The sequence below is a fragment of the Hemicordylus capensis genome, chromosome 6 (assembly GCF_027244095.1).
Source record: "Hemicordylus capensis ecotype Gifberg chromosome 6, rHemCap1.1.pri, whole genome shotgun sequence".
Classification (NCBI taxonomy): domain Eukaryota; kingdom Metazoa; phylum Chordata; class Lepidosauria; order Squamata; family Cordylidae; genus Hemicordylus; species Hemicordylus capensis.
Genome location: NC_069662.1, coordinates 9268019 through 9295668, shown reverse-complemented (window position 1 = coordinate 9295668; position 27650 = coordinate 9268019). Strand labels below are relative to the sequence as shown.

Genomic DNA, 27650 nt, shown 5'->3' with positions numbered 1-27650 from the left:
GGAGCTGCTCTGGGAAGAGCATCTAGGTTCCAAGTTCCCTCCTGGCAGCATCTCCAAGAAAGGGCTGAGAGAGATTCCTGCCTGCAACCCTGGAGAAGCTACTGTCTGCCAGTCTGTGTAGATAATACTGAGCTACATGGGCCTATGGTCTGACTCACTATATAGCAGCTTCCTATGTTCCTGTGTTAAGTAGGGTAGCATGACAAACACATGCTTCCCTCTTGTATAGGGCTCCCCATGGCATTCAAGTTTAGCAGAAGATTCAATTAGGGCAAGGCCCCAGCCGTCCTGAACTCCTTTCCTGATGGAGTAATTGGGAGCAGATGAGGAGGACCTCTCTGACCCCACCCCAAAGCAGGTTATATATAAAATGTGCTCTAGTAAGACACCAATAAGTTGTTGGGTACCACCTGTGTTTTGTGAGTGGAAACATTTGGTGTTGGCAATCCATTCCCTTGGAGAAAAGTTCAACCATGTCTTCTCTTTTCTCTGCAGGGTAAGTGAATGTTGTTTTGTCTGCATATGAGATGTTTAGTTTGCTATCTAGGGAGATTTAAAGAAAGATCTCTTCTTGCTAGTACTTGTACCCAGAGATGGAGTTAAGAAGGTGTGTGTAGTGGACTGTGGCTGCAAGGAGGACAGACAGAGTGATCTATCATAATAAATAGCAAGAAAAGCAAGTGGGATTTGGAACATACAAAACTATTTTCTTCTTAAGGTTGAATGCTTTCTGAGCTGTAAAATCTGAAACCGTGTCCAGGGTTGTGGCCTACTTCTGTTTGGAAGTAACTGTTGCTCCTTTCTATTCCCTGAAAGAGACACCAAGTATCTAGAACTTCCTTGTTCTATGCTCTGGTCACCTACTGCTCACTCCTGTTTTAAGGTAGCACCACAATTGTGGATCCTTTATCCACCCACGCACCCACCACCTGGGGAGGAATTGGCCTAGCCAATTCCTCTTTGCTTTTAAATGGGCCTTAAAAGCATCTTGCAGAGCTTTAAATAGTGGATTTGACTTGATGCTGCTGACCTTGTGGCTTGGGCTGCTTCTTGTTCTGTTTCTCTGTGGATTGTTTCCACTTTTATATACATACTGCTCTGTGGAGTGGGCATATACAGTGCTGAATTGTGGTGTTTGCAGACAGTGACTGCTCCAGGGTCTTTGAGGAAAAGCACAGAATGCTATTACCATTTCCCTCTCCTTCCCCCCAACTTCTTTTTTTAAGAGGCAGGAGAGCATCTTGTTGGCTGGCTTGTACCCCAACAACCTGCTGCCGGAGGAGCTGCCTCGCCTCTCCCCTCATAGAGTGGTCGCCCTTGGCTGCAGATCTTTATCAACGTGTGTCTTTTTCAGTTGGCCTGTGGTGGGACAACTCCTGTTGTCTGTCTTCCCCACTCACACACTGAATGTGTGTCCCGAGTACAAAATGGCTCTAATGCCTGCCTTTGGTTATCTATGCAGCTTGAACCTGCTTTGTATGCTGCTTCTGTCCCAGGAGGTGGTGTCGGTGCCTTTCCCAGCTGGTGAGTATGGTGTCCTATCAGTGGGCTGCCTCTTGAGCATAACTGGGAGGGAAGGAGTGTCCTGGGAAAAGAATGAAGGGAAAGCATAAGAGAGAGAGAGAGAGCTGCAAAAACAACCACCACCCAGTATTAATAGCATGGCTATTAATCTAAAAGAGAAGGTTCTCTTGCCCATCACCACCCTGCTGTGAGAAATGTTGGTGATAGATGGGTAACTGGGTAGTCTTCTCCTGGCGACCAACGGTCTTTCTCACAAAGGAAAAAATGGATTGTGTTGATTCATTGGTTAACATAATAAGAGGCACTCTTACCCTGGGACTTAGAGGCTGAAGTCCAGGGCCTCCACATCACCTCCCCCCCCCTTCTCTTTAGTCTGTACTGGGTAATGTGGTCACCTGGTGGAGCATGATGATGCTTAATTTGCAGGGGAGGGGGACCTCCAAAGGCCTCTAGGTCCAGACTCCAAAATTACCTAGGTGCACCTCTGCATACTAACCCCCTGCTAGTTGAACAAAGGAGCCACAAAACTGAGAAACTGCAAATATGGGAAATTATAGAATAATAGCACACACATACTTATGGGCTCAGATAGTGGAAGATAATAGCACAGTTTGACCTCACTTCCTTACTGTAATTTATTTATTTTCACACTTATATCCTGCTTTTCCTCCAAGGAGCTCAGAGCTGTATACATGGTTATTTTTATCTTCTCAAAAACCCTGTGAGGTCGGTTAGGCTGAGAGATACATGACTGGCCCAGAGTCGCCCAGCGAGTTTCATGGTTGAATGGGGATTTGAACTCAGGTCTTCCCAGTCCTAGTCTAACACTCTAACCACTACACTATGCTGGCTCTCTGTGAGATCAATAGTTTCATAATGAATTGCATCACGTTCATTGAATCTGGTACAGTATTGGTTTTTTATTATTTCTTGTTTACACAGTCAGACAGGTGTTATTGACTGGTTTGTTTTATCCAGACATCGAGTCCTTCCCAAGGACCTGGGATGCCAGAATTTTATTGTCAATGGTTATAGATATTGTCGCAGAATATAGGCTGTTCCCAGTAAAGCTGCTTTTTGTAATTGGCTGATGGTGATTTCTGTGGCCCCTAAGGTGTTGAAGTGCTCTTCAAGGTCTTTTGGAACTGCACCCAGGGCGCCAATGACCAGTAGGATTATTTTGGTCTTTTACTGCCACAGCCTTTCAGTTTCAATTTGTAGATCTTTGTATTTTGTGATTTTTTTTCTATTTCTTTTTCTTCTATTCTGCTATCCCCTGGTATTGCTATGTCGATTATTTTGACTTTTTTTTCTTTCTTCTCGACTACAGTGATATCTGGTGTATTGTGTGGCAGATGATGATGATTATTTTTATTGGAAGAGGGGTCTATAATTTTCTGAACATTTTTTTCTGCCTGTATTGGACATTCCTATTTTTCAGATGGACTCTTGGATAGCGGTGGCATTTCCCTATCTTTATCTGACATGCTGCAGGACAGAGGCGCAGCTGGAGTTCTGTGAGCCTTTCCTTGACTTCTTAAAAAATTCTCTCCCTGGCAGGCACAGCACGGACTGAATGTCGGGGTCGTTACTTTTGGATATGGATGGCTAAGGCTGCCTTGGGTCAGAACTCATGGCGTTATGGTGTCTTGAGTAAGTATGGAGCTTCTTCCTGAAAGGCACTAGAGGTGGAAACCTCCTTGGAGACGGGCTGTGGCTCCTCAGTGGCAGGCAAGCAGTGCTCAATGCATGTTCAGAAGCACTCTTATTGCAGTGCTGAGCACTAAATCAGATTTAAGCCCCAACTAAAAAAATTTTGGGGATAGAGTGACTGGCATAAGAACAACAATTACATGTGCGTATCACCATGGGGTCCACCGGATAGATTATCTGAAGCTAAAATGATTGGGGCAGGGGTTAACTTTCCCAGAAAAAACCTTGCCTGCAATTTCTAAGGCAACCTTTTCAAAAGTTGCCATTGTGTAAAAGATCTGTTTGCCAGAACCATCACTGAAGAAGCATGGAATTTCTGAGTTAGAAGGGACCTGGATTATGCGCTGTGTGAAAAAGTACCTCCATTTATAGACCTCTATCATGTCTCTCCCCAATTGATGGGGATGATGGGAGTTGTAGTCCAACATTGTCTGCAGACCCAAAACTTGCATTATCCCCAGTCACAATGGATGAAGAAGGAATTCTGGGAGCCGAGTGTCCCAATGTTTAGCTACAAGGTCAAGAATCCTGGCTTAATTAGTGGCAGGCAGTGGCAGCAGTCAATTTCCCCCCCATGAGCCATAAATGCCACAATTGATTTCTTGCCTTCCGCAGATGAACTTGGCCAGCGTATCCCCATGACAGAGCAGGTGGCTGCCCAGTGTGGCTTCACAAGTGACACGGACCTGTATGGCAACCCCGAGATCAGAGTTTCTTTCCTGGCCTGTTCAGTTCGCAACTTGGTGAGCCCCTCTTCCTTGAGTGGTGGGGGTGGGATGGGTCTCCATGGCAGATGACATATGTGCTGGAATTAAATGCTTGTCTTCAGTTTGCAAAGTGAGAATGTGTGTGTGCTTGGGCTCTCTCCGCTGTTGCCACATGATGCGTGGGGTTCATAATGCAGTTCTTCAGAGACATTTTTATTATCCCATTCAAATAATTCTGAGGTTGTCGTATTTATTATTATTATTTGATTTGATTTTTATACCGCCCTTCCAAAAATTGCTTAGGGCGGTTTACGTAGAGAAATAATAAATAAGATGGCTCCCTGTCCCCAAAGGGCTCACAATCTAAAAAGAAACACAAAGCAGACACCAGCAACAGTCACTGGAGGTCCTGTGCTGGGGGTGGATAGGGCCAGTTACTCTCCTCCTGCTAAATAAAGAGAATTTGCAACCAGGCAGACATTGTTCAGGGCCAATCCCCCCCCCCTGAGGATTTTCACCCATTAAATTTTCACTCATTAAAATGCTAACTGCTGTCCAATGGGCCTGTGAGATGTGAGTTTGTGTGTGGATTCCAGACTTAAAAGTCCTGCTGAATCAGACTAAAATACAAGTTCTGTATGCTGCTGCACACAGTAGCCAACCAGATTCCTTTGGGATTGGGGAGCCCAAATGCAGGGCGTGAAGGCAATAGCCTCGCTGTTTGCACCCCAGCCACTGGTATTCAGGGCAAGGGCATAACTAAAGGGAGAGGGGGCCCGTGTTCGCCCTGTGCCCCAGCAGCCCCTTGGGGTGAGAAAGATCATGAAGAAAATAGGGGAGCAGAGCTAGGAGGCTCTCCGTAGCTGGGGGCCCGGGTTCTTTGAACCCATCAGCTCAATTATAGCTGCACCCCTGATTCAGGGGTGTACTGCCTCTGAACATGGAGGCTCCTTTGTCATGATGGCTCACTATCACAGACCTGTCCATGGCCAGTAGATTGTCTTGATTCTAATCCTCTTCTAAAACCATCAGTTAGCAGCTATTACTCTATCTAGTGGCAATGAATTCCACAAGCTATGCACTGTGTGAAGTGCTTCCTTTCTGAGCTAGGAATTAAAGCAAGGCTGAAGTCCGAAGCCTGTAATTGAGGAGTAGGCTTATCTTGACAGAGGTTGCTACTCAGCCAAGCAGGCTTAGGACTTACTTCAGAGAAGAGATGTTTAGGATGGCAGCACTACTCTTTCTCTTTCAGAAAACAAACTAGAGACTAAAGTTATAATAATAGAAATACTAATAGAAATAAGTGCACTCTGCCCCTCCTATGCCCCCAACTTGTTCTGATGCAATCACTGCCTAGAATAGAAAACTGAGCATATCTTCACTCTGGGGCTCAAGATATAAACAGGTTTATACCTTTCTCTGGAAAAGGGCTATGTGCAATGTTCCCTCTAACAGGAATTCCCAGATGTTGTTGACTACAACTCCCATAATTCCCAAGCAAAAGCCATTGCAGCTGGGGATTCTGGGAGCTGTAGTCAAAAACATCTGGGAATCCCTGTTAGAGGGACCGCTAGGTATGTGTCAGGTTTATGGCTGTGAAAGGTACTACATTTGGCAAATCACTTTATCTCTGTAGTCAAATGGATCAAGGCATAGGAGCAGCCTATTTTTAAATTTAAAGTGGTTCCATCCCACTCCTCCAGCATACTGCTGCTTGAGGCAGCTTACAATAACAAAGCACAATGAACCACAACAAAATATAAATTGCAAGATGTTAGAACACCATAGGAGTCTAGCTTTGTGTTGCCAAGAAAGCAAAGTCCAGCACAATCTTGTTTTAAAGAAAGGAACTGGGAAAGCATAATGTTTCCTTTGCAGTTTGACCAGGATTTCAGCCTGCAGATGCAGGTGTTGGTCACCAGCCCAACTAACTTGACAGTTGCTTATGATGTTTCCATGAGCTGCTCCCTGGACACTCCATGGAGTCCACGAGAAATTGTCTGTGAGGAAAACTACATGGAGGTGAGTGGGATAGTCAGCAGGGCCATCTGCTGCATATTATTCCTATATCTACACTGAAGGAATAAGAAACCTGTGTGTAATTGGGTTGAATCTTACAGGAGGAGTGTATTGGCAGAGTTGGGTGCTGAAGAAACCACTTGGAACCAGAACTGAAAACTGTAAAACTTTACCTAAAATAGCCTTAGCTAGATTACATGTTTTGAATGGAGAGAGGAGTCTGTGTGTTGTGTCTGTGTGCCTACATGACACAAAGCAGCTCTACAGAGAACCCATCTACATAGGAATTCTCCCACAGTTCTTTACATCTAAAGGTGAGATTGACTCTTTACTTTCTGGCTAGGAATAATTCTGCCACCATTGCAGCTTCCAAGAGCATAGAAGTTCCCCTTAACGGTAAAGTGTGCCATCAAGTCGATTTCAACTCCTGGCACCCCCAGAGTCCTGTTGTCTTTGGTAGAATACAGGAGGGGTTTACCATTGTCTCCTCCCTCGCAGTGTGAGATGATGTCTTTCAGCATCTTTCCTTTATTGCTGCTGCCCGATATAGATGTACCAGCTGGGATTCAAACTGGCAACCTCTGGCTTGCTCATAAAGTAATTTCCCCACTGTGCCATTAGGTGGCTACAAAAGGTCCCCTTAGTAATCTCCTAGTTCCCTCCCTCAGCCTTTAGCAGTTGACTTGACCCGTGTATAACTTTCCAGTTTAGGAATGGCCAAGCTGAAGGCTTGAGTTGGCATTCCGAAATAGTCTCCCCTGCCCTCTGGTTGCCTGACTTCATCTCAAAGAAAACCACATGGCTATGTGGTCCCCAGGAGTCAACACCAACTGGACAGCACAACTTTACTTTTATACACTTTCCCTCATGGCTTGCCCTGTAAGGAAAAGAGAAGCTTTTGATAGTGAGAAGAACCAGCTATACATTGGTTTGGATTTCTTATGCCACGTGTGTGCATGTTGGTGATATGTTATGCTCACTGACAGCATGGCTGTTCATCTTTTAATCTATATTTGTATATTCTAGCTAATATTTTAATTGTGTAATTTTTGTAGTCTTGTGAATTTTGTGTGAACCACCTTGAGATTGCTTTAATGCAAGGTGGTGTTGAACTTTTTTAAAAAAAATCTATCATAGTCGAAAACTTGGCACTGCACAGTAGTGTGTGATTGTTGTTTGTTTGGTTTTTTTATTTTTTTACATTTTACCATATATCCCACTCTTCCTCCAAGGAGCCCAGAGTGGTGTACAACATACTTAAGTTTCTCCTTACAACAACCCTGTGAAGTAGGTTAGGCTGAGAGAGAAGTGACTGGCCCAGAGTCACCCAGCAAGGCTCATGGCTGAATGGGGATTTGAACTCAGGGCTCACCCAGTCCTAGTCCAGCACTCTAACCACTACACCATGCTGCTAGAAATATACTGGTTCATTCTGGTTATCGAAAATGAACACTACTGGTGTCCAGAGACCCTTTCCTCCAAGGCATCTTGTAAGGTCTGGCCACTGGCGGATACGGAAAATAAGTCTGTGTAAGCCTCATTAAGCATGGTCTAGTGCCATTTAGCTCCAGATACTCACTCATGATATTGAGCTTGCTTGCAAGATCAGTCTGGGGTACTAGAGTTTTTAGCCTGCTTGCCTTCTCATACTCTCCCACACTTCCATCAACTTAGCTAACCGAATACAACTTTTGCACAGCTTGGATTTTTGAATGTACATTTCCCCTGCAATGGCACACTTTGTGTCTGGTTGCACACTATGGAAGCCTGCACATAGCCAAGCTATTGTTGGGGGTGGACCATTTGAGTGGATGGGTTTGTGCCACAAACTGTAAACCCGGCTTAAGTTCCAGAAAACCCTTCGGATGCTGGCAAGGCCTGATGGGCTTCTTGACATCCACACCATGGGAAAGCTGGGTGAGACCTGCGGACAGGTGTTCAGCTGATTGAGGTGGGTCTGTCGTTGCAGGTGTCCGTCCGCCGTGCTGTCCCGGGAATAGCCAGTGAGGCGCTCAATGACGACTGGGTTGCTGCTTGGCCTGTGGTGAGGACTTAGCAGAAGGGAAATGTGCATAGTTCTAGGGTTGAGCCTGTAGCTCAGCGGTAGTGCATCTGCTTTGCATACTGAAGGTCCTGGGTTCCATACCTGGCATCTCCAGGTAGGGCTGCGAGAGACCCTTGCTCAAAGCCTTGGAGAGCTGTAGCCAATCAGAGGTGCACAACTAGGTCCGTACAACTCCCATCTCCTCTGACGATTGGCCGCTGTGCCTGGGGATAGGATCGTGGGAAGCTGCCGTTTACCGAGTCAGACCATTGGTCTATCTAGCTCAGTATTGTCTACACAGACTGGCAGCGGCTTCTCTAAGGTCGGATGATGGGTGTTGTAGTCCAGAAACTGGAGGGCGGAAGCTGTGCACACCTGTGGTGTAGACAATCCTGAGCTAGCTGGACTGATAGTCCAGCTCAGTATAAGGCAACTTCCTGTGAGCTGTAGAAAATGAAAGATTAGTAGCTTTTTAGATGTACATCAGGGGTTCCAGTCTGTAGACCACCTGATGTCACTGAACTACACCTCCCATCATCCTTGGCCATAATTGTGGCTGGGGATGATGGGAGTTGTAATTCAGTAGCATGTGAGGATCACAGGTAGGGAGGAGAGCTGGTCTTGTGGTAGCAAGCATGACTTGTCCCCTTAGCTAAGCAGGGTTCACCCTGGTTGCATATGAATGGGAGACTACATGTGAGCATTGTAAGAGATCCCACTTAGGGGATGGAGCCACTCTGGGAAGAGCGGAAGGTTCCAAGTTCCCTCCCTGGCAGCATCTCCAAGATAGGGCTGAGAGAGATTCCTGCCTGCAGCCTTGGAGAAGCCACTGCCAGTCTGGATAGACAATACTGAGCTAGATGGACCAATGGGCTGACTCAGTATATGGCAGCTTCCTATGTTCCTAATCCCTGATGCCCAGAATTAGCTGGTGCCACCCTGCTGTTGGTGACTCTGTCTTTGTACAGCTCTTTGGCAGGTCTCTTCATACAAGCCTGCAGCAATACAACACAGCCCCCTTTCAAGGGAAGTGAGGGAGGCGGGGTTGCTTTGAAGCTGACGGTTCACAGTTAATTCACTATGCCTGAACAGGACATATCTGCCCTCCGATTCTCTTCTGGTCATCTTGGTAGAATAGTAGTCATCTTTATAAAATACAAGTCTTGAGCAGGAATTCTGCATGTGCTTGGTGGAAATTCTCCCCCTCTTATGCATGTTTCCCTCTACAGGCCCAGGGGGCTGTGAACCAGGTTTGGCAAGTCGTCTTTCACTTCCAGAATGGTTCCCTGCAGACCATGATGGCCACCCAGGCACATGCCTTGGGCTATGGTGTCAACACCACGGCTACCCGCGTCCTGTTCCGCACACCATACAGCACACAGCAGACTGAAGTCGTCATGGTAAGGAGTGGGATGGACCAATGGCCCTTGACCCTGGTATCCAAGAGTGGTTTGGTGCTCCTCTTGACACAAGAACAAGCTGTAGTACTGTACTGAAACATCATGGTGTCCACAGTGCACAGGCTGTTAATCATTATGTAAAGCTATCAAATTGTGTTGAATGCAAATGCATCTGTTAGAACAAGCGGAACTTGACCTTCGAGGGATCCTGTGCCCAAGATATTTTGGCATGAATTATTAATAATAATAATAATAATAATTCAATTTCTATACTGCCCTTCCAAAAATGGCTCAGGGCAGTTAACACAGAGAAATAATAAATCAGTCAGATGGCTCCCTGTCCCCAAATGGCTCACATTCTAAAAAGAAACATCAGATAGACACCAGCAACAGTCACTGGAGGTCCTGTGCTGGGGGTGGATCAGGCCAGTTACTCTCCCCCTGCTAAATAAAGAGAATCACCATGGTAAAAGGTGCCTCTTTGCCCAGTTAACAGGGGATGCATCTTGAATGCATCTTGTACAGGATTTTGCAGAATATATGTGCATATGTTCAAGGTAATGTGTGAACAGCATTCAAGTGTCTGGGAATCTGGGTAGACAGATCTTGGTCTTTTACTTTGACTGGGTCTTTGACATGACAGAAATCTTGTTCCATGAGCACAATGAAAATAGAAAAACGACCTTCTAGTCAAGGATTTTCAGCCTTGGGTCTCCAGATGTTGGGTTGTTGCTGTTGAAGTTCAGCATCAGGGGACACAAGGCTGGAAACACTTGTGCTAGAACCTACTTCCTAAAAACAACCTTTCTGCTCTTTGTCTTGTTCCTTCAACATTCACACAAGCAAGATGGAGGCTTGAAAGTGCTTAAGTGTTGAGCCTGTATATACTACAGATTTTTTAAAAACAGCCTTTAATGTGGAGTCTCCTAAAACCTAGGAGGAATTTATAGTTCTAATTTTCCAGTGCATAGTTGTGTCAAACTAGAATTCCCAGCATTCCTTGGGTCTTGAATACACAAGTGCGGTTGCATGAATTAGGCCTGGCTTGGTAGAGTCCTCCAGTTGTCCTCCAGTTGGTGCCCTCTCCCTGCCAGCCCCACAATTGTTAGGAAGGAAGTAGTCATAGACTGGTTAAAGTTCCTAGCTCATCTCTAGGCTAGTTGATTTTAGCATGGCTAGAACTTCTAATCTCCAGGCAAGGAGCAGTGCCAACAGCTAGATGATGCACAGAGATTGCCAAGCCAAAATAAGCATTTCCACAGCATGGCTCATGGGTTGTCTGGCTCCAAAAGGACAAGCTTAATCCATCGTGCTTGCCCTCTTCCCAGACAGTTCCTCACACATCCAGATGCTAGCATGGCCCTGACTTGCCTAGTTTCAGTAGCGGAACTAATCCTATGGCCTTGTTGCCTTCCTCTATAGGTCCAGGGTCTGGAAGTGGAGGTGGCAAGAGCCACAGTCTTCTACAAACAGGCCTGGATGATCCTAATGGTGGACACGGCTGTCGCCTGTCCGATCAGTGAGTCTAATCCACCTAGCATCCAACATTTCAAATGAATATCAGGACACAGTTGTATGTATTTGCAATACCTCTCTTCTTGTACTGTCTCTGCCTGGGCCTGTGCTGGCCATAGTGACTGTCTAAAATCAACTTGACATAATTCAATGAATACATGCAATCTAATTCTACTGCAGTTTCCTTAGATACAAGAGCATACAAGATTACAGGATCATGTATCTTTCCACCCAGAATTAATAACCTTGCCTGCAATCCTAAGTGTCATTTTAAGAGCAAGTTCTACTTAACTCAAAGGAACATACTCAAGTGCCTTATACTGAGTCACTGTTGTTTCATCTGGCTCAGTATGGTCTACCCAGACGGGCAGTGGCTTCTCCAAGGTTGCAGACAGGAGTCTCTCACAGCCCTGTCTTGGAGATGCTGCCAGGGAGGGAGCTTTGAACCTTACGTGGGCAGATGCTCTTCCCAGAGTAGCCCCATCCCCTAAGGGGAATGTTTTACAGTGCTCACATGTAGTCTCCCATTCAAATACAACCAAGGCAAACCCTGCTTTGCAAAGGGGATAATTCACAGGTACAAAAGACCCTGGTAAATAAAGGTAAAGTGTGCCATTGAGTCAATGTCAATTCCTGGAGACTACAGAGCCCTGTGGTTGTTTTTGGTAGAATACAGGAGGGGTTTATCATTGCCATCTCCCACACAGTATGAAATGATGCCTTTCAGCACCTTCCTATATCGCTGCTGCCCGATCTAGGTGTTTCCTGTAGTCTGGGCAACACACCAGCAGGGATTCAAACTGGCAACCTCTGGCTTCCTAATCAAGTCATTTTCCCCACTGTGCCATTAGGTAGCTCCCTGGTAAATTGGCAAGCTAAAAAATTTGGATCTGGGATAAAACCTGTTGTGGGTCAGGGAACCTGGAGCAGAATGGTGGAGAGAAACTTCCTGTATAGCAAATCTATGTAACTGGCAGAATTGCACGTGTTGATCATGCAGGAGAAGCCTTGGAGGAGAGGAACTAGGATCTGTGGAGGCACTGAGTGACAATACTAGATGTAGCGCCAGTTGCTTCCTTGACCCTTGAATAAATGTGATGCAGGTGAAAAAATCTATGGGCTCTCTTTATGCTTCCATTGGCTCTAGCAGAAATGCTTCCACGGCTGTCTGCTTTTGGAGGGGGGTGGCTGATGACTACAAAGCACCCATAGAAATTAGGCTCCCCCATTCCTAGGTTCAGAGCCTCATTTGTTGAGGCAAGCTGGAATTCTTGGACACAAAGTTATGCAAAGTTATGTAATATCATGCTTGTCCAGCACCTGTGTTTCCTGTGGAGTCCTTTGACAGTCACTGTGCTTGTCATAAGTAGGCATTTCCCTCCCATGCAGACCCTCCTGTCTTCACTGCCACCACCCTGAGCTGGGTGACCCCACGGATCATGCCTTCACTGGTGGCGTTCCCCCAGCTGTATCAAGATGAAGCCGTTCAGATGGGCTTGGATGGGCGTGTGATTGACCCAGCCACCGTTGTGACGAATGGATACACTTTCATGATGGACACCAACTTGGTTACCATCACGGTGCCCATCGGGGCCCCTGGAGGGCTGACAGAGGTCAGTGTATGGTGGGCTGGCAGTGGCTGATGATGAGGAGGGAGCTGAACTCTGAATAATAACCCAGCATCTTATGCAAACAACTCAAAGGCAAAAAATGAGGATACCATTGCATACCAAAGAGTTAGAACATATGCTGCTGGGGCGAGGACTCTGCTATCCTTCTGGGCCTCGGACTGCCAGCTTGGAACAAGAGAAGAGACTTGTTCTCGCCACCCAAAAGGGGGTGGAACACCCAGCCAGGGGTAGGGGATGTTGGAGATATAGCTCTAGGAGCATTGACACTTGGCACTTTCTATCCTATAGACCAGGGATTCTCTACATTGGGTCCCCAGATGTTATTGGACTTCAGCTCCTATAATCCCCAGCCCCAGTGGCCTTTGGTTGGAGATTATGGGAGTTGAAGTCCAATAACATCTGGGGACCCAATGTTGAGAATCCCTACTATAGACCACTAGGGGCATTATGAAAAGATCATAAGCAAGGGTCTCTCTCTTCCTGCTGTTGTCTCTCTTCCCACCCCAATTCTGGCTTCTGGCTGGTAGACTGATACCCTTGGGTCTTCCCCCTCCTCTTCATACCTGTTTGTTGCATTTTCCCCCCTTCCTTGTTCTGCTCTCACACTATGAAGACTATGAAAGCTCAAGGGCACAGGTTTTCTATTTAAGTATGTAACTTCCTTAATAAACGTTTCCAAGCTCTTGGACCTTAAGGTCTGTCTCAAGATGCTCTTAATGGGCTTGGTTCTTCTCATACATGCTTGCTCTGTTATAACTCATTGAAATCCCATCCCTTCCCTTCAACAGGACTGCTGTTAGCAGTCCCAATCGGTGGCTGTATGTTTTCAAAGATCAAGACAAGAGAAAGGGAGAGTGATCTTGCAGGAGCTGGGAAGGGGGTATTTCGTCCACCCTTGATAAAGTGCTGGGGACAGAATGTGGGTTGGTCATGTCCATCCTCCCCAGCCAGTCCCCACAATCGCTTCCCCTCCTCCTTCATTGATTGGGTTTACATGACTGCCGATCAAGCACTCACAGCTCTCCTACTCTGGCTGGGCACTCTTCCTACCCTGTTGACAGTCCAAACAAGCCCACTGTTGTGAACAAATCGATGTAAAAGGATTGTGCCCCTCCTTACATTCTAGGGCCCATCACAGGGATGCGGGGTGAATTCTGCACAAGCTGAGTGAGGGGTGTTGGGTGAACTTGACATCCTTCTGGGAAAGTATTTAGGGATGCACATTCCAGACTGGGAGCCATGAAGAAAGATGTAGGGGCTCTCTTTGAAAGCTTTCAGATCTCTCACAGAGGAAGCGGCCTTCTACCACCAAGTCAGACCATTGATCCCTCTAACTTGGTTTTGTCTACACCAGGGATTCTCAACGTTGGGTCCCCAGATGTTGTTGGACTCCAACTCCTATAATCCGCAGCCCCAGTGGCCTTTGGTTGGGGATTATGGGAGCTGAAGTCCAATAACATCTGGGTCCCTGGTCTACACCAGTGGTGCACAACTCCAATATCGTGGTAGGCCAGAACCAACCCTGACTTGGTCTGGGGAGAGGGGGTGTGTGCTGAGGTAAATATTCAGCACAATAATAATTAATTTTAAAATATAAATGAAAGCAATTATTAGTTGCTCATTAAAAACATTAATGAGAGCAATTAGTTACCTGCCTCATGAAGAGAGAAGAGGCTGCTAGAACCTTTCCTCCTCCCTGTCCCTGGAGAGGATGGGGCTGCTCTGGGAAGAAGACCTGTGTGCAGAAGGTTCCAGGTTCCCTCCCTGGCAGCATCTCCATGATAGGGCTGAGAGAGTCCTGCCTGCAACCTTGGAGAAGCTGCTGCCAGTCTGGGTAGACAATACTGAGCCAGATAGACCAATGGTCTGACTCAGTAGAAGGCAGCTTCCTATGTTCCCTTCAAATGCAAACCAGGGTGGGCCCTGATAAGCAAAGGGTCTTCCAGAGTCTTTTTCACAGCTCTAAACTTCTTCCAGAGCGATGTGATGGACAACCACTATGGCACAACGTACAGCATAAAGCTGCTGCTGGACCGCAGGTGGCAAGGAGACGAGAGCGACCGGACGCGGCATCGCTGTCTGAAGGCCGTCCGCACCCCCTTTGTCCCCCACACACCTGTGCTAATCAACAGTAAGTGTTGAGATTGCTCCTGGATAATGCATGCTTTAGGCTCTTAACATGAACTATCTATGAACATTCCGTCTAATATTTGGCGTTTCCAACCTGTGCTACCCCAGCTGTTGTGGAGTACAACTCCCATCATCCCCAGCCACAATGTGGCTGGGGATTATGGGAGTTGCAGTCCACAACAGCTGGAGTAGCACAGGTTGGAAATGCTCATCTAATACCTTGCTCCTTCCAGGCACTATCCCAGAAAGAGGCTACTTTGACATCCAGCTTGGCAACTTCTTCCCTGATGTGGCACTGACCACCATCGCAGTTGGTGGCAAGCCCTTAACTCCCACGGAGCTCAAGGGACGCGGCTTTGGTCTAGACGAAGTCCCCAATCCCAATGCCACCCGGGTCTTCATTCTGAAGGTCCCTTTCGCTGATCCTCTGGTGGAACAGCAGGTAAGGGCAGGACTCATGACTGGGTTGATGTGACAGGAGGATTTCTGAACAGGCACCCTGAACAAGGATTTGCAGCACTCGCAGAACAAGCTGCTAGTCCTCATGACTTCATTCTGCAGCATAAGTGAATAGATAGGAACATAGGAAGCTGCCATATACAGAGTCAGACCATTGGTCCATCTAGCTCAGTATTGTCTACCCAGATTCAGCGGCTTCTCCAAGGTTGCAGGCAGGAGTCTCTCTCAGCCCTATCTTGGAGATGCTGCCAGGGAGGGAACTTGGAACCTTCTGCTCTTCCCAGAGCAGCTCCATCCTCTGAGGGAAATCTCTTACAGTGCTCACGCATCTAGTCTCCCATTCAAATGCAACCAGGCCAGACCCTGCTTAGCTAAGGGGACAAGTCATGCTTGCTACCACAAGACTAGCTCTCCTCCTAGTAGATGCTACTTAAATCTCAAGACTGCAATTCTATGCAACCTTGGAGATGCCGCTGCCAGTCTGTGAAGACAATGCTGAGCTTGATAGACCAGTGGTCTGACTCGGTATATGGCAGCTTCCTATGTTCCTATGCCGAAGGGATATGGGTTGGAGGTGGGAAGTAAATTCTCCTCCTTAAGGAAGGAGTCTTTTGATGGCTGCATGCATGCCAGTCTGCACATTCATCGATCACTTGTCTCCTAGGGTTCGCTGCACTAATGCACGGGTTCCCCAGATAGACTACAATTCCCATCATCCCCTTCAGCCATTTTAGCTGAAGACGATGATGTACATTGTAGCCCAACAAGATCTGGGAACCCAAAGCAGCGCAGACATCACCTGCCTTGGTACATCCCCTGCCACCAAAACAAGCTTATTCCAGGAACTGTTGAGTACAGAAGTTCCGAGCTAAGGATGCAGCTTCTTTTTGTGGCATTGGTGGGCTTCCACGGCTTGGTCTCTTCTTCTTTAGTACCTGCATGGAAACATTAGGAGATATACACTGGACCTTGACTACACCCTCAACTTGGTCCCCAAGGACAAGCCGTTCACCTACCCTGGAGTTGTTGCATGTGAAGTACCTGATGTTGGTGAGTCCCTTTTAAAAATGGAGGAGATGATCTGGTTGCTTGTTGAACTGGAGGGGTGTCTTTTTTTAAACTTAGATTGATCATGAAACTTGAGCCATCTCTAGACGAAACCCCCAGGCAGGCACCAACCAGGCTTAGACCTGCTTAGCTTCAGCAAAGTGGCTGTATCCTGCACCCTCCAGACAATGCCCTGGAAGTCTAAATAGCTGAAATAGGCTTAGAATGGGGGTTCCCAAACTTGTGTCCCTGGAAGTTTGTGGACTACAACTCCCATCATCCCCAGCCATAATGACAGACTAGGATTTCTTTAATTGGATTATCCCAACACCTTTAAAGTTGTACAAATTTGTATAAGAGTAAAGATGGGCCGGTTCTAGTCTAAGCTGCTCATCATTAAGCACCACTGACATAGAGAACAACCTTTATTTGTTAGCTGCCCCATAACAAACTCTGTTCTGGGCAGCTCACAATAAACACAATGGCAAACATCCAATAAAAACAAACAAATTGCATTAGAAAATACAAAATACAATACAGAACTTCAATTTTTAAAAAGTCAGTGAGCCATGATAAATGCTACATCCCATTAATTTCAGAAGGACTTAGTCTGGATTATGCCTAAGAGTGCTTAACCAACTTTATACTATGTATGCATGCAAACCTCTTGAGGCTCTGTTGTATGAGGACAGAATACTTAAGAAGATGCTTGCCATGTGAGTTCTTTAAATCCTTAAATTCTGCATTTCAAAAGAGAAGAGGCCCGGTAACTCGAGTTACATTGACTTGATCCAAAGACTCTTAATGGATCTCTCTCACACACAAACCCAGCCCCATGAAAAGCAACTCTTAACCAGTTCTGCAAAAATGTAGTTTCCCAAAATCTGGAGCAGGGATTCCCAATGTTGGGTCCCCAGATGTTATTGGACTTCAACTCCCATAATCCCCAACTAAAGGCCACTGAGGCTGGGGATTATGGGAGTTGAAGTCCGATAACATCTGGAGACCCAACTTTGAGATCTCTGATCTGAAGGGTGCCACTACTATTACAATGGCTTCTTGGTTTGTGGCATAGATGGCTCCTAACTTGGCTTTCCTTCCACTCTACCCTCTCCATAGTCCTTCCCACAGCCGAGGGTTTCTGTGAAGCAGGGCGGATCAGTCTGGTGATGACCCGTGGGAACATGGATCACTACTGGGCCCCATATGTGGGGAACCGTCCACTGACCCCGGAGATGGCTGTGGCTCAGAACTACACAGTTCATGAGGATGGTGGCCGGTTCTACCTGTCTGTGCCCCTCTTGGCAGCTGGCTTGGTATACGAGGTAGGTACAGTGTGGATGTTTATGTGAAGCCATCGGGGGGGGGGGCGTGTCTTGGCTAGAGTGGAAGCAGGACTGTAGTCATAATGGGACAAGGTAGGGGAGATGAACAGCTGGATCTAAAGGTAAAGTGTGTCGACTCCTGGCACCCACAGAGCCCTATGGTTTTCTTTTGGTAGAATACAGGAGGGGTTTACCATTGCCATCTCCTGCACAGTATGAGATGATGCCTTTCAGCATCTTCCTTTATCACTGCTGCCAGATATAAGGGTTTCCCGTAGTCTGGGCAACACACCAGCAGGGGTTCGAACCAGCAATCTTCTGCTGGTTAGTCAAGCATTTCCCCGCCACTGAAAGTGGTAGATGTGGATGCCACTGAAGGTGGTGCCACTGAAGGTGGTAGATGTGGATCTACCACTCCCATTTTGGAGCCATTGTAGCTGGGGATGATGGGAGATCTAACCCAGCCTGTGAGGACCTGAGGCTGGTAACACTTGCAGTAGCTGACTGGATACATATGTCTGCCATGCAGGATATCTCCCTCCAAGGGGTGACTGCCCGGCTTGACTTCAGCCTGAGGGATAACAAGACGCTAGCAGTTATGGTGGCATTCCCGGTTGCCTGCCTCTTCCCCACCAGAAAGCTCCTTGGTAAGTGAGGTGGGGTTTCAGCTGTCCTGCTGGCTGCTGAGGCAAACATCTTCCCAACACTGGTGCCAACGTCATTTTAACATGGCGGCCCCAACATACTGAGCCAGGTCTCACGATCAGTGAGACCTGGTTCTTGAGAGCGTGGGGAGAGCGGGCTAAGGATGGGAGCCCTGGGCGGCTGGATCGGCCGCCTACATGATTGCTGGCTCCGTGATGGAGCCGCTGAGGAGTTCAGGGGCCACATGCCCCCCAGAAGCTCCAGTATGCCCTGCGCGAGCATGCAGGGCATACTTGGGAGACCCCCGGAGCCGGGAGTCAGCTTCTCGCCTCCCCTCTGGGGGTTGCCTCATGAGTAGCCACAGCACAGAGCTGTGCTGCGGCTACCCATGATCAGAAAGCCCGGGTTTGCAGAGCACTCGTTCTGCAAACCTGGGCTTTGGGGAGGGCTACAAAAGCGGGCTAGCCGCTTGTAAGCCACTGGGCTCGCCTGTGAGCCCGGTGGTTTACACAATCAGCCAAAATCGGACTAGGCTCTCCTAGCCTGATTTTGGCTGATCGTGAGAATAGCACCACTGACTTATCTTGACATGTGTATAATCCTCCTTTTCTTCCAAGGAGCCCAGAGCAGAGTACTTGGTTATGTTTATCCGTGCAAGAAGTCAGTGAGGTAGATCAGGGAGAAGCCTGTTGCTCTAACCACTATAGCATACTTGATGTAAGCTTCTGCTAGTTTTAATAGGCTCTCACTAAGGAAATTGAGAAAGGTGTAAGTTGGCTAAGAACACGGAAACTCCGGCTCATTGAGGAACATAGTTCTAGATCAGGTAGCCAACTGGAGACGCTTCAGCTATTGGGACTACAACTCCCTTCACCCCCTGTTGCAGCGGGGGGGGTAATGGGTGGTCAATATTTGGAGGGCCTTGGGTTGGCCATCCCTGCTCCTGGATTAACATGGCTTCTCTCCCGGTCTCAGTGTGTCTTCCCAATGGGACTATGATGGCCACTGTTCTCAGTCTGGACACCAAGCCAGCCTTGGACCCCAGGAGAACCCACCTGTGGGACAAGACTTGTGGGCCAGTGGCTGCTGATGAATCCAGGGCACTCTTCTCGTTTCCACTGGCCAGTTGTGGCACCACCAGAAGGGTAGGTAGACCCTTGCAGAATGGATGAGGTGGGTGGGAAAGACGGCCGCTGTGAACCCAAGAGCTTCTCTATGGTCCAAGAGGTGGTTGGAGAACATTCTGAAACTTTTTTTCCTTTCCTGTAGAGGGCTGTCTTTAGCTGTGTTGCCTTTCTAGTCCTGGGCTAGAGCTGATCATGTGTTAGTGAGCATGAATTGTCTCCTCGGCCAAACAGGGCCCTCCCTGGTTTGGAATCGAGTCTATATGTGTGAGCATTGTAGGATATTCCCCTCAGGGGATGGGGCCACCACTCAGCGAAAGAGCACCTGCATGAATAAGGTTCCAAGTTAGCTCTCTCCGGCATCTCCATATAGGGCTGGAAGAGACTCCTGCCTGCAGCCTTGAAGAAGCCGTTGCCACTCTATGTGCTGTAGACGATACTGTCCTAGAGGGACCAGTGCTTAAGTTTGGGCAGATGGCAGCTTCTTGTGTTCATATGGACAATTAACTTGCTGGAGCTGTTCACACGACCATTTACAGGGTAGGAGGTATGTCCTGCCCAAGTCCAGGAGCTGTGCACACTTGTGGTTTCTGCTTTAAAAGGACAAGTTTGGAGGTGCAGATGTGGGACTGTCAAACAGCAACTGGGCTGGGGCCCAGGGGCCTTTTCCTCCTCATTAGAGCTCATTGTGGGGGCAAGGGGGAGGGAGGGAACCCTTTTGCCCAGCTGCTGCTTAGCAGATTATCACTCTTCTCCCCCACCCACCCACATGTCCTACTTGGCTTCTTACTCAGACAATCACAAGGGGAAGCATGCACAACTCTCCAATTCGGGCAGCATCATGTGTCTCCTTCCCTAATTATAACTGTGTGAACCAGCCTAATGTGTTTCTCTAAGGAGCTGGCTGGTGCCAGTCATGGGAGAATAGTTTTAGTGATGAATCCCAGGGGGGCGAGTCAAGAGTCCCTGATGTATTGTCTTGGCAAACGGGGAGCCTGATGCCAGAGCCTTCAGGGATTATCTTGTGTAAATAAGCCTCCCAGCTACCTGAAATGTGGCGAGTGTCAGTGAAGGAGAAGTCTGGGGTCTTCCATAATGGGCTGTGTCCCACTCCCAACAGATTCCAGAGTAAGGGAACGGAGGGGAGGGGGGTCATCCAGTGGTGGCATCTCTGTGCTCTGCATCCATGGTCCTCGGACCAATCCAGCTGCCAGCCGACCGCAGAGCTAAAACTCTTAGATGACACCTCCTTGCCTCTTCAGTTTGAAGGGAACTACCTGGTGTATGAGAATGAAGTGACCTTCGGGAGAGAAATGATCCCAGAAGCAAATCCTGTGATTACCAGGGACTCCCACTACAGGTAAGGCCCTGTTGATAAAATTTCCATCTGTAGAGACTGGGTTCCGTTCAGGGTACAGCCACTTAGCAGGGCCTCTCCTCTCTTCTTTCTAGGCTGACTTTGCGTTGTCGTTACCCACTTAACGAGACACTCAGGGTGTGGGCCCAACGACACCTAGGCAGAAGAGTTACTCCTGCAGCCTATGAACTTCAGCCCAGAGGTAAAAGCTGATAAAAGGGCTGCTCAGTCTGCAGATGTTGGCCTACAACTCCCATAATTCCTGGCTGTTGGCCACTGTGGCTGGGGATTATGGGAGTTGTAGTCCAGAAACAGCTGGGGGGGCCTACACTGAGCAGGCCTAGCCTATGCCCAGAGGCAACCGATGCATCCTCAAACAGGCTGTCCCTCAAACTCGAGGGCACACTGCCTATTGCATCCCTGTGGTGTTGATGGGTGGTGACATTAGCCTAATGTTGGGACGATGTTTTAAAATAAATGAACTAGGGTGAATTGGGTGCACAGATGGCTGTGTTCAGTGACCAGGTATAGTCCTAAAGCAGGGTAGGCAACCTGGGCTCTCCAGCTGCTGGACTACAACTCCCATCATCCCTGGCCAAAATTGTGATTGGAGTTGATGGGACTTGTAGGCCACAGCTGGAGTGTCAAAAGGTTGCCTGCTCATGTCTTAAAGGATCTGTCGTTCAGGCTCCTTACAGTATTTTTAGCCATAGATGCAACATCCAGGCCTCACTCATCTTGTGGGTGGGTGGGGAGACTGACCCGCCCTACATCCAAACATTGCTTATTTCCAAGAAGTCCAAAATGCGACACTGGAACATACATAATGTGGTTGCCCAGATGTGAAGGGACAACCCAGTTTGACATCTTGGGGTTTTTTTTTAACATGTATATCCCGCTCTTCCTCCAAGGAGCCCAGAGTGGTATACTACATACTTGAGTTTCTCCTCACAACAACCCTGTGAAGTAGGTTGGGCTGAGAGAGAAGTGACTGGCCCACAGTCACCCAGCAAGTCTCACGGCTGAATGGGAATTTGAACTCGGGTCTCCCTGGCCCTAGTCCAGCACTCTAACCACTACACCAATCCATGAATGCACCCTAACAAACTTCCTCTTGGGGTACCTCTTTGCAGCTCAGTGGCAGAGGAGATCTGCGGATGGCCACACCGTCCTCCAGGCAGCAGGTCGTGCTTCAAAAGGTAAGGCCTTCCTCAGTGCCCCTTAGCCTGGTGTGTACCTTCTTGATAAGGAATAGCCTTTGGGCCCTCTACAGACACTAAAGGAGCCCAGAGGTCTTCCGGCAGCCGGTATTAAAAAGGGAGAGGCCGTAGCTCAGTGATACAGAGTGATATAAAACATCTGCTTTTGTATTTTTATTATTATTACATTTCTATCCCGCTCTTCCTCCAAGGAGCCCAGAGCGGTGTACTACATACTTGAGTTTCTCTTTCACAACCACCCTGGGAAGTAGGTTAGGCTGAGAGAGAAGTGACTGGCCCAGAGTCACCCAGCTAGTTTCATGGCTGAATGGGGATTTGAACTCGGGTCTCCCCGGTTCTAGTCCAGCACTCTAACCACTACACCACACTGGCAGAAGGCCCAGCCAGGCTTGGTTCCTTCCTGACACTCCCCAGTTACTGCAAAGAAGCCCTGTATCTGGAGAGCCATTAGAAGCTGGTGATGGAGAGGATACGGAGCTTCATGGGTCCATTGCTTGCCTCTGCCTAAAGCAGCTTCAAAGGTGCAAGTGCCTGTTCTGAGCTGGATGGTGATGCCCCTTGAAGTCTAGTGAAGGTTAAAATCAGAAGGGACTAAAGGCCTCTGCAAACTAGAGCACTGCTGCGCTAGACCCAAAGGATTGCTGAAGTCTCTCGGGAGTGGCCAAGCCCATGCCTCTTGGAAGCGCCGGATCCCAGTGGCAGCTCAGGGCATCGGTGGCTGTGGCAGAGTACCAGATGCTGCCCCATTTGTGCAAACACTCTCCTCCTCTTCCTATTTTTTTTTTTTTTAATGCAGGGAGCAGAAGGGCATCTTTCTATCTGTGCCCCAATAACCTGCTGCCAGAGGCAAAGGTCTGTCTTGCTTTATAGAAGGCCTGCCCTGGTGGTTCCCCAGCAGCTGGCATCCAGTGGCATATTGCCTTTGAAAAACTGGTGCTTTCATAGGGCCATCATGATGGCTACGGGCTCACTGGTGTGACTTTCGGCAAGGGAGAGGCAGGAAGTAGGAGGCAGTCCAGGGTTCAGTTATCGGTTGCACCTCCCCCATGGATGGATACCTGGGCAACCTGGCAGGGGTGGATTCATAGGGTGCTGGGGAGGGGTGGCTGGTCATAGCAACTGCAGTGCATAGCTTGTGGGTTTTGACTTGGAGCTGGGTGAGTGTGCATAGGAAGCTGCCGTATACCGAGTCGGACCATTGGTCTATCTAGCTCGGTATTGTCTACACCAAGGATTCTCAACATAGGGTCCCCAGATGTTGTTGGACTTCAACTCCCATTATCCCCAGCCCCAGTGGCCTTTGGTTGGGGATTATGGTGACTGGAGTCCAATAACATCTGGGGACCCAACGTTGAGAATCCCTGGTCTACACAGACTGGCAGCAGCAGGAATCTCTCTCAGCCCTATCTTGGAGAAGCCAGGGAGGGAACTTGGAACCTTCTGCTCTTCCCAGAGCAGCTCCAATGTCTTACAGTGCTCACACTTTTAGTCTCCCATTCAAATGCAGCCAGGGCAGACCCTGCTTAGCTAGCGGGACAAGTCATGCTTGCTACCACAAGACCAGCTCTCTTCCCATCAAAAGCATGAAACTGGAGAAGTGTCATTGGGGGCAGCTGAGCCTTGTGAGAATCTCTTCTTCCCATCCTTTTAGTATTACCAGTTTTTGCCACTCCCCCGCAATTGGGGTGGCCCAAGGTAAGGGGGAGACCTGAGGCAAAGCACTAGATGCCCCCCATGCCCCAGAACATGCCAAATATTTATATACCACTTTTCAACAAGTTCCCAAAGTTACATAGAAATAAAGGGCTCCCTGTCCCCAGAGGGCTCACAGTCTAAAAAAGTAACAGAAGATAGACACCAGCAACAGCCGCTGGAGGGATGCTGTGCTGGAGAGGGATAGGGCCTGTTAATGGAATGGCCCCTGGGGTGTTTCATCAGCATCCCAATGTTTGGGCTTGGTGGGGGAATTAACTCTGTAAGGGGGTCAGCGCCGCCAGTTTTAATGTGTGCAAATGTTTGGACTCAAGAAATGACTTGGACTGAGGCAAGGTTATAATTCCAAATTCAAAAGAATTTGAGTGAGGGGCATACAGGAAGAGAATTGTGATTAAAGCTGGTAACAGGCCAGTTGCTCTCCCCCCTGCTCAATAAAGAGAATCGCCACTTAAAAAAGTCTCTTTGCTCATAACCCTGGCTGTTTTCTCCCTGCTCCGTTGCTCGCTCCATAAACAAAGGTCGCTGGGGGAAACCTGCTACCTCTTCAAAAGCAGCAGAAAAATGAGCAGAACTTGTGTGGATGCTGATAACGGCATTTGAAACACTAGTGCTTGCGCTATGTAAACACGGAGCATGCAATTTACCTGCAACTAAGTTTGGTGTTTTGTTTTTCCCCTCGTCCCTCTAGGAGCAGCTGAGTTGTGGTCCTGGCTTGCAGCCTGGCTCTGTTTGGGCTATCTGTACGGGTAGGCGTGATGGTGCCTTAGCTGTTAACACTATTAAAAATACAAATATCTTGTGTACATGTCTAACTTTACTTCCTGCTGCTTTTCAACAAGTTCTCAAAGTGGTTTACTTTGAGTGCAATTGAGTCCCAGGTGTAGGATTGCTGGACTTCAAGGGGGAGGCCTTACACTGCCCTCAATAGGCCCTTTCCTACCAGGGGTGGCAGGATATTTTTTTCTTACGCCTTTCTACTAGTATAATCTGTTTCCCCACAACCTCTCCAAGCCACTGTTGCTATCCACAATAGGGGCAGCACCCCCACTGTGCTCTCCACGTTCTGGACCCCTGGCCAACAGCCCAGCCCCTCTGAGTGTGGTGGCCATTTTTCTAGCCTCTGGGCTGCAGCCCACAACTCTCCCTTGAGGTTGATGGTGATACAGGCTATTCTGCTGTGCTTGAACTTGGACCAGTGGGTGGCGATGGGCCTGTGAGTGGCAGGGGCGAACCTTTGGCCCAGCCAGACCTCCCACAACACAAGCCCCACCTGGGGACAGCACACAGTGTCCTCAACCCCAATTGCAGCACCAGCTGAGCTCCCACGATTGGACACTGCGGAGGCAGCCGCCTGACCTATGGGGACTGCAGGCTTCAGGGGTTGGAGGCCTAGTTAGTGGGATGGTGTAATAAAGGGTCGGCTTCCCACACACAGATGTTGGCCTTGACCAAAGCTTCCTTGCCGCTATGATGTGGGAAGAGCAGCACAGCTCTGGATTGGGTCATAGACACACTTGTGCTGAGCAAGCAAGGAGGCTGTTGAGGGGGGCGGGGGTAAGGAAAAGTTTTTAGCACAAATCAAAAGTGGGAAGGGCTGATGGGCCTGCCTTTTTTGGTTTGCCTGACGCCTCTACACCTCTCAAAAGAGAAACAAGTTGTTCTAGTAAGAATGAATCTGCCAGCGTTCCTTTCACTATCCCTACAACTGCCCTAAATTGGGTCCAGATCAGTTAGGCAGTTCACAAGTTAGCCTACTTGTGCCTCAAATGGTCATGTGTCCGCCATCTTGAATTGGGGTGGGAGCATCACAAACTATGCCATTTGAGGTGTCCCTACAACTGTACCCAATTTGGTTCATATTGGTCCAGGCATTGTGAAGTTGGAGGGTGGCAGGCAGGTACCGGGCACACACATGGTATGTCAGATGATCTTTTAGGACTACTGGAGAGTAGGCTTAAAAAAAACACACACTTGTCTTCCCAAATGCCTTGTCCCTACCCACCTTAAGTGGCGCAGCGGGGAAATGCTTGACTAAATTAAACAAATCAATAAATAACATGCAGAAGGTTGCCAGTTTGAATCCCTGCAGGTATGTTTCCCAGACTATGGGAAACTCCTATATTGGGCAGCAGTGATATAAGAAGATGCTGAAAGGCATCATCTCATACTGTGCGGAAGGAAGCAATGGTCAGCCCCTCCTGTATTCTACCAAAGAAAACCACAGGGCTCTGTGGACGCCAGGAGTTAAAATTGTCATGACAGCACACTTCACTTTTACCCACACGTACTTGGTCTGTGCCACACTTCGTTCAGACAGAAGTGTGAACCTTTCTACAAAAATCTGTACATGTGGTCGTGACCGTTTGACCATGACTACCTCTTGTGTGATTTATTAGGAGCTACTCAGTGTGATAGCGTCCATGAGCCGGCTGTGGCGGGGGGGGGGGGGGGAGAGAGAAACAAATGCTCATTGTGATTTTTCCCAAGGTCTTCTACACCACTAGAGATAGAAAATAAGTGAAAGCATTGCAATGTTTCAGTGCTGGGTTTCTTAACCTTGGACCCCCAGATGTTGTTGGACTACAACTTCCATCATCCTCAGCCACAAAGGCCATGTCTGGGGATGATGGGAGTTGTAGTCCAGCAACACCTGGGGGCCCAAGGTTAAGAAATCCTGTTTCAGTGTGTTGTCTTGCTTTTATCGTCCTGACCACTGGGCCTGCAGCGGCCAAATTTCCAGTGGCGTTCGAAAAGGGTTTAAACATTTTTAAAACACAAAACCCACTACAAAATTATATCGCTGTTATTGGAGGAATGGAAACAAAAATGTTCTCCAAAGATTACTCCATGGAGAGAATATGACTATTTGTTCCTTGTTACCTAACCATGACCCTCCCCCCCTCCCCGACCCTTTTGCTCTGTACGAAAATGACTACAAATTTTATTCTTAATTGTTTGGGGGTAAGGATGAAGGAGGTAACACAGAGAAAGCTGTAACGTCTAATAATGCCGTCACCTATCTTCCATCTCCAGGGGGGTAGGTATTGCCAAAAATCACTTTGTGGACCTGGTTCACGGGCTAACAGAGGCTTGTTTATCATAGCCATATCAAATATCTGTGGCAGGCAGTCTTTCAACAATCTCTGTGGTAAAGGACTACAACTCCCATCAACTTTGGCTGGGGGCCCAAGTTTGAGAACTCCTGCTGCACTATCTTTTTTTTTTTTTTTTTAATTCCTTTAGGATAGTTACCAAACCCCACAAAGGCAAAGTGATTGAACTTTTCAAATGCCACGGGCACAGAATTTCTCAAGAGTAGAACAAGGGCGCTGCGCTTGGATGACGACATGCCCTGGCCCTAATCTGAACTTTGCTTTCAATCTTTATTTCAGGCTGCATGCTCAGGCAATTCGGTTTTTTTAAACCTCTTCCTTTAGACATCCCTGTAGGTTCCCCACTGCTACAGTCTCCCAGTTTGAATGCATGGCTGGCTGTACTGGTGTCTCGGATGCTTGTGCTCACTCTGTGGGCAAGATCTTGACTCAGTTATCATCATCATCATCACCACCACATTTATATCCCGCTCTTCCTCCAAGGAGCCCAGAGCGGTGTACTCCATACTTAAGTTTCTCTTTCACAACAACCCTGTGAAGTAGGCTAGGCTGAGAGAGAAGTGACTAGCCCAGAGTCACCCAGCAAGTCTCATGGCTGAATGGGGATTTGAACTCGGGTCTCTAGTCCAGCACTCTAACCACTACACCACGCTGGCTCTCAGTTAATTGTGACTTTGTTTAATAAGTGCCAAAAAGGCTAGCAGTCTCCTGGGTTCTCTTCCTGTCGCGGGTCTGAGAGAGTGGGAGCTGGGAGGAAGAGGTGTCTGGAAGAAGCGGGTGGTGTAGATCGAGACTCCACTCCCAAATCTGGAGGAACAATATCCTTTCCCTTTCCCTCTTCCTCCTCCCCCTGTCGCGCTTCTGCAACAAAGTTTGCCGCTCACCCACGTGCTTCCATTCAAGGCCGGCGCAGCTGGGGGGGGCGAGAGGAGGATGGGGAGCAGCCAATGGGGAGGGCGCG

General features: G+C 48.1%; 1 protein-coding gene across 1 annotated transcript; it reads left to right on the top strand.

Moving 5' to 3' along the window:
* Positions 1–348: 348 nt before the first annotated feature.
* LOC128329009 (uncharacterized) lies at positions 349–24377 on the top strand. The gene is made up of 19 exons (XM_053259367.1): positions 349–496; positions 1463–1524; positions 3085–3177; positions 3853–3980; positions 5823–5966; positions 7933–8007; positions 9237–9407; positions 10830–10926; positions 12312–12535; positions 14531–14684; positions 14917–15125; positions 16075–16192; positions 17309–17514; positions 18044–18161; positions 19135–19304; positions 20546–20643; positions 20736–20842; positions 21774–21839; positions 24265–24377. The coding sequence occupies exons 1-19, from the start codon at positions 474–476 to the stop codon at positions 24324–24326; spliced, it is 2325 nt and encodes a 774-aa protein (XP_053115342.1). The 5' UTR covers positions 349–473; the 3' UTR covers positions 24327–24377.
* Positions 24378–27650: the final 3273 nt, after the last annotated feature.

Coding starts and splice junctions, on each gene's coding strand:
- LOC128329009 (XM_053259367.1), top strand. CDS start 474: ATGTCTTCTCTTTTCTCTGCAGG. Junction 18,162..19,134: donor CCCCACCAGAAAGCTCCTTG/GTAAGTGAGGTG, acceptor TCCCGGTCTCAG/TGTGTCTTCCCAATGGGACT. Junction 21,840..24,264: donor AGCAGGTCGTGCTTCAAAAG/GTAAGGCCTTCC, acceptor TCGTCCCTCTAG/GAGCAGCTGAGTTGTGGTCC.